Source organism: Pithys albifrons, chromosome 3 (genome assembly GCF_047495875.1).
Source record: "Pithys albifrons albifrons isolate INPA30051 chromosome 3, PitAlb_v1, whole genome shotgun sequence".
Lineage (NCBI taxonomy): Eukaryota > Metazoa > Chordata > Aves > Passeriformes > Thamnophilidae > Pithys > Pithys albifrons.
In genome coordinates, this window is record NC_092460.1 from 12,030,905 (window position 1) to 12,042,691 (window position 11,787).

Sequence of the window (11,787 nt, forward strand, 5' to 3'; positions counted from 1 at the left end):
CTGGTGAGAAAGTACCAAGTAGAGCTCTTAATTTTGCTTTCTGCCTCATGGTACTCAGGAACCTTAACAACTTAGTCCCTCTGTGCATCCTGTCCTGCCTACAAAGTGCTGCCCTGTCTCACCAGGCTGTTTAAGCTCTACAGAAGAGGCTCCTGGTTAGGTTTTGTGTTAAGTGCTGATAAGGCTGCAGACTGGAGAGCTTTCCACTGAGAACCTGGGTCCTCCTTGAGTGTAAATAGAGGTGGAAGGTAAGCTGGGCTGTGGGAAGCTGGCAGAATAACTTCGTTCCTGCCCTATGCACTACTACTGAAATGGTGTTTTCTCCTTAGTACAGAGAGTTAGAGAACAGTCACATCATTTGAGAAGTGCTTCTCAAAAGGGTATGGCATAGTTCCTTGCTCCTGTCCCTTGTATGCCCTGTGCTTTCAGCAGCAGAGCTGCATTCACTACCTTAACTCAGCTGTCTGTCTTGTCTCTCCAGGTAATCTGCAAAGACTGGAGCAACCTTGCGGGAAAAAATTACATCATCCTGAATATGTCGGATAACATTGACTGTGTAAGTCAGTCCAAAGAGATTTGATGGCACAGGGGGAGCAGTGCATAGAAAAGTGGAGGCGGGCACAGCTCTTGCTGTCTGTTTTCACTACAAAACATTTTAAAAGCACTAAATCTCAACTTCCCTCCTGTAGAGGCTGTGAGGAGGAGAGGAGTACAGAAATATTCCTGTTCTCCAAAAGGGAAAAGAGTGGGCAGAGAGAGATGATTTTGCTCAAAGTCTAGCACATGTCAGTCCCATATTGGATTTTTCACTAACTTCTGGCTTATAGTCTGTGCCAGTCAGTACCTGGATTGTCATGAGACATGGGAGCTTTTAACATTGCACCTCTTACTGGTAGGAAATGTGGCAGTATTGAAGTGCAATTCTCCTTTCTTCCTTTTCCTTCCAGCATATAATAGTCATCCTCTGTTGGCTCAGAGGAGTAGGGACTCCCATTTACAGTGTGCATGGTTAAGTACCAAGCAGCTATCACTAAATCTTTCTTAAGGGCCTCTTCTCCCCACCCTGTTATCTTGGGTGTTATCTGTGTCTGTTAACCAGCCATGCTCTGCTAATTCAATGCAGAAGTCCATCCATCCTCATAAAGCTGCAGTTAATTCATGAGCCCAGGGTCCCTTGTGGTTCCCTGGTAAAAGGCCTTGTTCATTTCTATTGGGCCTTTTATCAGGCACTTAAAAACCAGTTGTGAAAGACCTGAGGTCAACGTGCCTTTCATAATTCTAAGAAATTATTATGAGCCTGACAGCTTGAGACCAAAATGTTTAATCGAGTAACTGTGTTCTGGCCTTGTGTGTCTACACGCCTGCTCTCTGGGGCTCCTGCTATGGGCAAAGCCATCTAGTCTTGTTATTGCACTGACCTATTGCTACAGCTGGTCAGTTGTTGGTTGATTTTTTTTTTAAGTGAAGTTTCTGGGGACAGGAAAAATGGGGAAATTTCTATACACATTAAAGCATTTTGACTGCTCTAAGAATAGACAAAAAGTCAGCCTCCTTCTGATTCAGACAAACCGTTTTGAAGGGTTTTAAATCTCTCTGCTACAATTAAGAATTGCCACAGTCCTGCTTCCCTGTTTCCTCCATGTCCTAGTCCCCATCACTCTTTGTCCCATCTCTGTGGACTTTAAATGCTAGTTAATTTTGTAATACATAGTAGCTTCCTTCCTGTGGTCATTTGCATTTGTGTTGTTTAAATCACTGTTAGGGTGGGAACTGAAAAACAGATGTGCAGATGTCTCTTGATCACATTATGTCTTTGCTGTTGAATCCTCAGTTCTGCCTTGCTGAAGGAAGACGGTGCCCTGGGATAGGCAGGGCTGAACTGTTTTTCTACTTGATTTCATGTTTCAAAACATATTTCCCAGTGAATGATTTGTGCTGTACTACCCCTTATTCAAAGGGACATTTGTCGACATACATATTTAACATGAGCATCACTTCATTCCCTGCCTCCCATTACCACTTTGCATGAGTGAAGCTGGAATCAAGCTCTTCTCCTTTCCACTGATGTTGCTGCAGTTTGTTTCCTACCCGTGGTAATCTATTCAGTTTGGGCACCTCACCTACAGTCTGCCTGTCCCTTTTGTTTTCTGGGTTCTGTATCTGAGCCCTGTGGTATTTGGATTTCTAGGGTTGTGAGCAAGAACCTCTCTTGCAAGTGCTGTAGTTTAAATTAGTGTGAATGGGAATTCTTCACATTTTTCCTATGTTTTGGTGCCATGATCTGGTGCAGTATTGAGTCCCACTGAAAAACCAAGGGACAAGCAGAGTGCTTAGCCCCTTCCAGAGGGTTGCACCTTGAGCTTTAATATACTTTGTAGCACCAGACTTGTACCTGCTGCAGGGATGATGTCTGAATTGCTGGGTTAAGCTGGAAGGCCATTTGTCTTCCTAATGGGCTCTGGGCAAGAGAATCCCTTCATTCTCTCTTTGGACACATTTCCCCCTCAACATACCTGGGAATTTTGCCCAAGTGAGGATTGCAGGATTTCACCCAACAGTGTACCTGGCTGTGCCTTTAGAGGTGACCTCCACCTTGATGTATGCATGTGCATTCAGGCTCCTTCACTGCTCCCATCTCTCCACCTTGAAGAATTTATCAGTGCTCTGCAACCTCTGCTTTCCCCATCACCAGAAACATCTTGCTTCTGTCCTTTTCCTCATTTTGAGCTCAGCTGCTCGTCCTTCCTCTGCATCCCCCAGATCACAGCCTCAGGCTGGCAGTGGGGCTGTGAGTGGGAGCTGCAGCTCATGGTGCTGCATCACAGTGCTGCTTCCTTGTGCAGCTCCTCCTGCCTTCCCGTGCCGTGCCAAAATCCATAACCTGAGGAGAGGGGGCCCTGGCAGGCCCTTGTGATTCAGGCCCCAGTCATCGATGTCTTTTCCAATTAGGCCATTTTTGGCACAGGCCTGTGCGTGCCCTGAGCGCTTTGAATTGCCATGGCAACAAGAGCTCTCCATTTTATTAATCATCTGTGTGGCCTTCAGGTTGGCATGGCAACTGGAGATAAGAATAGAAACACAGGAGTGAGAAAGCAGCAAAGGAGCCTGCTGAGGGATGGCTGGGGCATGTCAGGCTGAGCAGCACCCGCTGACCCAGCGCTGGCTGTGGGAAGGAGCCTGGCTGCTTCCTTCATACCTTACATGATAATGTTGCTTCAGGATCCCTGTGTGCCAGGGGAGCTGGGCTTGGTGTGGGACATATGGCAGCCAGAGGAGACAAGAAGGAGGGCTGGTACATCAGGAGAGATGTGTGTGGATCCAGTGTGGGGCACTGGGGACACGCAGGGAAGTGTTGCACCAGGTTTAACACGGCTGGCTTTTGGGCACTCCTGGTGCGGGGTCTCAGCTGTACCAGCCCTGCAGTGCTACAGCTGCCTTGTTCCCACCATGTGCTTACTTAGGTTCCTTTCCTATGGCAGGAGGAGTTTCGGTTGGAGAGGGGTCCCCAGCTGTTGGCACTAGTGGAGGATGCCTTCTCCAGGCAGGGGGATGGACTGCAGGACCGCTGGCTGATCTCTCTGAGCAAACCTAATGAGAACGACAAGCACTTGCTAATGACACTGGCAGGGGAACAGGGTAAGTGCTGGGAGAAGGAGCCTTCCTGTGATGGGGAGTGTATTTAAGGGGCTCCCAAATGGAAGTGCTCAGCCACGCTGGAAGAAGCTTTTGCTTTCCAGTCCATTTCAAGCCCATCAGTTCCCAGCGTTCACTGGACTTGAGGAATCAAGGGGAAGTGAGGACATAAAACTCTTTCTTCACGTCTACCCTCACTGCTTGCACAAAGCTCAGTGTCTGCACTTTCCTCTCTCCTTGGATTGCATTCACCTGAGTGTCTGTCAGCTTTCTCCTGATGCTTATGTACTTTATGGACAGGATGCAATGGCAGGATATGACATCCTGCTCTTGGTTCAGTTCCTAACCTATGAATTCTTAAGTCTTGTCTGAATTAGCGCAGTCCTGATAGTGCGTCCTCTGCACCCGCAAAGAAACAAAAGCTGACAGTGAATCTGGGTTGAACTGGAATGTTTTACCATCTTTTTATTCCCATTTTGGTATGGGGGTCCTTTTCCTGTACTTCTTCTGTTGCCTGCTTAGTGACAGAGGCCTCTAGTGTTGACATTATGGCCTATGTGACCTATACTGACCTGCCTCTGTGACCGTTCAAGTGCTGCTGCTTGCTCCCAGAGCAGACAGAGATCCTGAGAGCTTCTGTGACAGTGAGGAGGGTACCTAGGTAGCTGTGGTATCAGTTTTCCCTGGACTTTTTTTACTCCTTTACAGAATATTTGGAGGTACCCTTGTCTGTGGTCCTTGAGTTTTTTCAGCCTCCTGACATAAAGCGCCAATGAAAAAAATGTATGTTCCCCTGCCTCTATTTTTGGGGGGATTTTAGACTGATGAATACATCTGACTGAGTAATCTGAGCTGAGAGCACCACTGAACTGTTCCTCTACTTTACAGGAGTTATCCCTACAAAAGATGTTCTCATGGCACTGGGGGATGTTAAGAGGAGCTTAGCTGAGGTAAGACCCTGTCTGCCTGCATCCATTTGTTAAGACTGGCTATACAATTAAAATAAGCAAGTTGAAAACTGGGTGCATATCTCAGTCTAACCAAGTGCTGAACCCACAGCAGGCAAACAGATGAGTTAGACGCTTGGCAAACTCCCTTCTCCCCTTACTGGCAGTTGCCAGGCCATCAAATGTCTGCTCTGTTTAAGAGAGTAACTGTGAGTTATTTCCCCCCTGCTTTTCTGGCTTGGTTGTGGAATCTGCTTTTCACACATTCATTTTGTTGGGATTCTTGGTGTCATCTCTTCTGCACTGCTGTCAGTGGCAGTGTGGGTGATGCAGAGCCCCAGATTTGCCCTGCTCACCCTACAGCTGTTTTACATACACTGGCCTCTCTTAACATGTTCATATGCCTTCTGCAAGTCCCAGGGTCTGCATTTCACTCTTTTAGACAACTGCCTACACAAGGGCAGGCAGAGGACCAGAGGCAATGGATGCCAGACTCGTCTGCCAGCTGCCTCTAGCCCTCATATATTCCTGTCTAACCTTGGGCAGCTTGGAAGAGGATAGAGAAGAGGACAAATTAGCCCCATGATCTCTGACTTTTCCCCTTAGCCCTAGAGGATATATAGATCTGACTCTGCTTGGGTTTTTTACACTGCTGGAGTAATTTTGCTCATTTTAACAGCAGGGTTGGGCCACTGCCTTGTTGGCTCTCTGCTCTCAGGTTTTCCCTGACCTAACAAACTGGTGCAGTCAGACAAAGCAAATTAAGTGCTCAGTGCTGTATTGATTGGCTTACACTAGAGAAAGCGCAAAAAGCCAACCCTATAGAAATTGTATGACTGAAGTATCAGCACCTAGAACTGTCCAGAAAGATGGATTTGTGTTGGTGCAAGGTTTGACTTTGCAGTTGTGGCCCTGTGTTAATGTGAGTCCTACCAGATTAGCTTCACCACATGCCTCCAGTCTTCAGCTCTATCAATAATGAAACACTGCTCACTGCACTGACCTTGCGCTGGCACGAGATTGGAAGGAGGAGGGAGGATATTCTCTTACACTCGTCACACTTACTATTGAATTTATACATAACCTGTTTGAAATCTGCCAGGTCACTGGGACCAGTGTTGGGCTATTTGCTGACAGCCACAGGGGGCCTGTTTCTAGGGCAGCTATTCCTAAGCTTTTAGGATCAGTGGGCAGCTTTCTACTTTCTAGACCTCATAAAGACTGGTATGCCCTTTTAGGACCTGAGCTTTAATGAAAACCTATTTATTATGGTTGCATTCTCTGCCAAGCAGTCACCAAAGCCTCAGTACCCCTCAGTGGTCCATGATTCTATGATCACAGTTTGTCTTGGGAGCTCTTGGGCAGTTTCTCCCATGAAAGCCTCCTTGTCATGCATATAGGTGTGATCCTTGATCCTGTGATCAAAATAAGATTGTGCCTACTGTCAGTTGCTGATTGGTTCAGCTTTCATGGAAAATAGCATTATATTTAGTTATGTGCCTTCTAGTCATGTAAGACTAGACTTCCTGACTCTCCAGTCCTGGCTTTTAGTTCCTCCATCCACGGTGGTGGTCCTGTTATTGGACCCTGGAAGATCTGAACAGGATCCCACCTGACTGCAGGCCAGGACATTTACTATATTGCTTTCTTCCTTCCAGATTGGTATCCAAAACTACTCAACCACCACAAGCTGTCAGTCGCACCCCAACCAGACACGCAGTGATTATGGCAAACTCTTTGTGGTGCTGGTGATCATTGGCTCCATCTGTGCCATCATCATTGTGTTGGGGCTCATATACAACTGCTGGCAGAGGCGCTTGCCCAAGATGAAGAACATGGTGAGCACTGGGCGGGAGGAGAAGGTGGCTAGACTCATAGCCATTGGGATGGAGGGGATTGGAAACTTAACAGGGAGATTGTTTCCCTCTGTCCATTTATGGGACATAGCTGGATACACTGCTGGAGCAGCAGGGGAGACCATTCAGGTGCAAGAGAGATGCAAACCTGTCTCTTGCTGTGCTTAGGGCAGCTCATTTCCACTGCGAGGGCTGGGATAGGAGTAAATTTACCTTTTCCCACTGACCCTGCAAAGTTCTCAGTGACCTTCACAGCCTGCTGTGATTGTGCTTCTCGGCAGCGCTAAGACCTGTTCTCCTTTGTCTCCATTTGTGTTCCTCTCGTCCTTTCCAGTCGCACGGGGAGGAGCTGCGCTTTGTTGAGAACGGCTGCCATGACAACCCCACCTTGGATGTGGCCAGTGACAGCCAGTCGGAAATGCAGGAGAAGAAGCCAAGCGTGAACGGTGGCAACACCATCAATGGCCCTGATAGCTGGGATGTCCTGATCAATAAGCAGGCGAGCGAGGATGTGGATGTGTTTGAGGAAGACACGCATCTTTAGAAAAGAAAGGGAGGGAACCACCCTCTTAAATACACTTGTTTCTCTTCTATTTTGACTGATGGACCATGGGGTCAGGCAGCTTCTCAGGAACTTCTTAAAACCTTGGAACAGGTCTTTGGGCAAGTTTTCCCAATAGAAGTCCTGAGCCTGCATCTGGGGCTTGGAGCCAGGAGTATCACTGAACAGAGGGAAGTGGGAGGGGTGGGTTTGTAGGTCTCTGTATGTGTGTTCCTATCAGTAGCACCAATGCTTTCATCACCTTTAAATGCACTTAAAAGTAGCTCTCTGGTAGTGGCTGAGAGTGGCTGGACTTGAGAAGCAAGGTGGTGAGGGTGTCTCCCACCAAGAGTCCCGATTTGGGGAATAAATTTTCCAGATCCTGACCTTGAGATCCCATTCAGTCTGTGCAGGTGCTGTAAAACCTGTGCATTCTGGATGGAGGGGAGCCAAGATTCAGTCGACATCCAGGGCAGAGTTTGCATTCCGCATGTGAAAACAGGTTTTGTAGTGCTCTAGCATTCAGCTGCTAATTAGATGAGAGCTGATGTTTACATTGGGGAAAACATCCCCCCTGCTGTCATCTCATTTCACCCCTGGTACCACAAACAGCCCCACTCCCTTTTTCAGCTCCATAGCTCCAAGCTGAGTTTGCAAAGTTTGAGCACTTTACCCTTGCTTCACTGATTGCAGAGAATTCGGTGCCATGGTGCAGCATCTTAGCTGGAAATTTGCTTTAGGCTGGAGAGTTGCTAAAAATGACATTTACATGCCTCTTTCACACAACAGCCTGGGAAATCAGCAAAGTATCCTATGACGAAGTCTCAGTTTTAGACTGGCAGGCCTTTTCCACTTCAGTTCTATTTTTCAGGATAGCTTGGTTTCAGTTGGTTATTTTGGGGTAAAAACTATGTGAGACTTTTTAAACAGCGTGAAAAGTTAAAACTTAGAAACAGGTAATTTTCTTGTCCTTTTTGTTTCCTCTTTTCAACATCCTGCCCTGGGGGCAGGGTGGAAGTGTTTAATGTCCCACGAGTGAAAATCGGGGTAACATCTTTAAAGTTGCTGGATTTAAGCAAGTGAAAGCCAGATGAGATGAGAATAGGATCTAAGAGCTCCCCAATGAACTTTTCTCAGGCACGCCTCAGGCAACTTTGAGGCTCCAGCTCCCTGAAGACGTGTGATAAAAGGCACGTGAATATGCATAATTGTTCTCTGAGCCCTGCCTAAACCGAGACTGGAAACACTTGTTTCTTCTGTCATCGAGGGATTGAGGGACTTGCTTTGGTCAGAGCCAACAGTACTTCTCTCGATTACGGTGATCTGCACACTTGCTTACTGTGAGATGCAGCCTGATACCGAGCCTGTAAATCTATCACTGTTTGTATAGATATTTTCAGCATGTTTATCCCTGGTGTATGTGCCTAAAGTCAAGGTATAAGAGTCTGTTGTTTCAGTTTGCGTAGCGCTTTGCATGCAAACTGAATCACAGATCACCTCGATGTAGGACCATGTTGATACCAGCCTATTAGGGTTTCAAGAAAGGTTTCTTATCCAGATTCCAGTTTTCAGTGGTTTTAGCCTGCCTCCATATCTTTTCCTGTTATGTAGAAGACAGTGATCATCAGCTCCTTTTGTATCTTGGTAGGGTTGCAGAGATGCTCAGAGGAGTTCCTTCTGCTGCCCCAGCAGTTGGTAGTGGGGACAGTCCAGGTACATGAACAGTCACATGTGGCCCTTCTCTGGCCACCCCTTCCCTTATGGCTCCTGCTGAGTTTGATGGTCTGTGCAGTGTCACTGCACAATTTCAGTGGCTGTGGTGATGGCACTTTGGGGCTCACAGGATGAAATGCAAATTGTTGTTATGGTGAGTAACTTTAAAGCATGGAGTTGAAATTTGAGTTTGTATAGCACTTAGCATAACAGAGCCTGGCATGCCCACAGCCTTTAGGCAACTTCACCGTGTAAATGTTTCTAAGTCCAATAATCCTCATTAAATACATTTTTAATGCCCAGTGGCTATTAAAAAGATAAAGCCGCCCATTAGATGTGAATCAGTTACCCACAAAACACTTCCTTGGTGCGTGTCACTGCTAGGAGCTGCTTTGCTGCCTTTTTCTCTCCACTATCCTAATTCAGAGAAGCAACAAGGCACTGATAAAGCAATGCTGCTGGCTGGGCTCAGCACCTCCCGATCTGGTGCAGAATATTCAAACTTTAAAGAAACTAAGGGGGTATGTGGGCTCAATGATGAGCTAGCAAGTTCTCCTGATGTGCTCTTCTGGCTTCTTGTGGCCTGAGGGTTTTACAGAGATTCTGTTCTCTGTCTGGAGCATCCAGGTGATCTTGAGTGTCTAAGGGTGGCTATCATGAGGCTGAGGACAATTTTCTACTGTCTCTGACAGGGTGCACCTGGCCGTATGATCCCAGTTTAGCTCCAGAAATCTGCTGGTTGATAGCATTTCACTTTAGTCTGGTGATACTTTTTATCCCTTTACAGTTAGTTTCTTCTCTGTATCATTTTTTTTGCACTAGGCTGATCTTGTCAAGTCGATTGCACTGTTGGCCCTCTCCTGCCAGTCCTGCAGAGACAGGTCATCTCTGGGGACCTGTGGGCTGGGGAGTGCTGAAAAGAGCTGGATAGCCCACTTACTCTGTTCAGTGCTTGTGTTTCCAGCTCTGCACTGGGAGGAAGAAAAAACTTTGTCTTAGCATTTGTAACAGGAAGCTTTTCTATCACCTTAATGTAGTTAAACTTCTTTTTAACAAAAACTGTCAAAGCTGGACTTCTCAGAGTGGTGTGCCAGGCGACCGAGCACATGCAGGCGACAAAGCAATTCCGGGAAGACTGTTTGCCACCTACTCGGACATCACCATAGTTCCATCTGCCAAACGTTTGATCGCACTGACACCTGGTGGCTGTTGGGAGTTGGAGACGAAAAATAATAAACCCCACAACTTTTTCCCTCTCTTAGCTCTGAATATTCGTTTCCTGTGACTTACCGAGGACAGTCATCTGTGTTATTCATGAGGGGCTGCGGAACTTGCCTGTGAGCAGAGGGGCTCATGCCAGGCATGTCAGGGATGGTTGGGCTGAGGACAGCGTTGTCTGCAAAACAGTGAGATGGGACATTCCCTGCAGTCACCAGTGTGGAGGCCCTGGGTAGCAATACAGGGTCTCAGCTCCATCTTCCTGGTTTGTCCCCCACTTGCCTTCTTGCTCCTTCGGATCATAACTAGAAGGCAGAAACTCTGGCTGGAAGAGGAGGTGGTTCTTCAGAGAGAGAATCGAGTGCTCGTGTGAAGAGTGCAGCGCCTTGGGGAACATCAGTGATGGCATCGTCTGGATGTACAGACAAGGTCAGAGTGGCTCTTTGTCTCTGTGGAATGGTGGCCAGATGTGGTCTGGGATGGCCAAGTTGCCCAGATGTCTGGAACAGCAATTGTAATGTGGAGTCCAACGTGTTCCAGGACCCTGCATCCTGCACACTGCCTTGTGGTGCGCAGGGTGGAAAGGATCAGTGAGAGGTGACCCAGTGTGTTGTGGAGGATGTAATGCAGGCTGAGAATACAGTTCAAGACACCACCTTAGGGATTCCTCTGCTACAGAATATAATGTGAAATGAAGGTATGTTATCCTATGGATTATTGCAGCATGACCTTAGAGCATTGCAGCAGGGTCCCATTGCAGCCACTGCTGTCAGCAACTCGTCTGTTCGTGTCTGCCTTTGTAGCCATGCAGGAGCACATCTCTCCTTCAGAGTTTGGGGCAGCTTGAACAATCAGAGACAGCAAGCAGCTTCATCTGTGTTGGGTCATGAGAGCCTCGTGGGCTCATCTCAGCTGACAGCTGGGCTCCCAGCCATTCTTCTCAACACCTTCATTCCTGTTGGACCTAAACTGTCTGCAAGCCCTGGCCACTGCTTGGGATTGCTTAAAAACACTTGTGTCTGGCCCTGGAAGTAACAGGGTTGTGGTTTTGTTTTCTTTGCAATAAAATGCACCTGCTGGGTGTCTGAACACTGACCTGAGTGCAGTGCTTTGCTTGGTTAGCTATGCCTGAATTTGTGTGTGTTACATCTGGTAACGTGGTCCCTCGGCCAGGGTGGGTCTGGACAGCCTGGCCACCCTTCCCCACAGTGCATTACTGAATTCTCCCATCCCAGGTTTCTGTGGAAGCCCTGAGCCGTGCCAGGTGCCCAGGCTGTGGGAAAGTGGCTGTGGGTGCCCCCTACACAATACCCACAGGACCAGCCCAGGACACCTCTCACCTGTGAGGGTGGCTGAGCATGAGCCTCTATTCTGGAGCAGAGCCCCTGCAAGTGTGCCCAGCCCTGTGCCATGTGTGTCCCACCCAGCTCCCCACCATCCCACACCTGCTCCAGAGCTGGATCCCACAGGGAATCACAGCATTTTCAGAGTTGGAAGTGACCTCTGGAGCCAGTGACACAGGAGCACATCCAGTTGGGTTTGGGATATGTCGAGAGGGGCAGATTCCATGACCTCCCCAGGCAGCCTGTTCCACCCTTAATATACAGAAGTTTTTCCTCATGTTGAGGTGAAACTTCTTTATTGCCATTGCTCCTCATCATGTCGCTTAAAAGAGTCTGGCACCCACATTTGAGATATTTCTGTGCATTAATGAGATCCCATCTCATTACAACTGCCCGTGGTTGGGGGAGAGCCCTGCCATGTGTCCCGCCCACGTTCTGCTCCAGGTACCCATCCCGACTGTGCTGTGGATCCGCTCCCGTCCCGTCCCATCGCAGATTCCGCTTGTCCCGGAGTGGCGGTGAGTCCTCCGGGCCGC

General features: G+C 48.0%; 1 protein-coding gene across 1 annotated transcript in view; it reads left to right on the top strand.

Moving 5' to 3' along the window:
* The window catches only part of PODXL2 (podocalyxin like 2), a 32,559-nt gene extending 21,556 nt beyond the window's left edge, over positions 1 to 11,003 (top strand). The window contains exons 4-8 of the mRNA XM_071550477.1: positions 482 to 556; positions 3,480 to 3,636; positions 4,522 to 4,583; positions 6,239 to 6,418; positions 6,771 to 11,003. Coding sequence (XP_071406578.1) covers positions 482 to 556; positions 3,480 to 3,636; positions 4,522 to 4,583; positions 6,239 to 6,418; positions 6,771 to 6,980 — 684 coding nt within the window. The 3' untranslated portion in view covers positions 6,981 to 11,003. The remainder of the gene's footprint in view (positions 1 to 481; positions 557 to 3,479; positions 3,637 to 4,521; positions 4,584 to 6,238; positions 6,419 to 6,770) is intronic.
* The last annotated feature ends 784 nt before the right edge of the window (positions 11,004 to 11,787 follow it).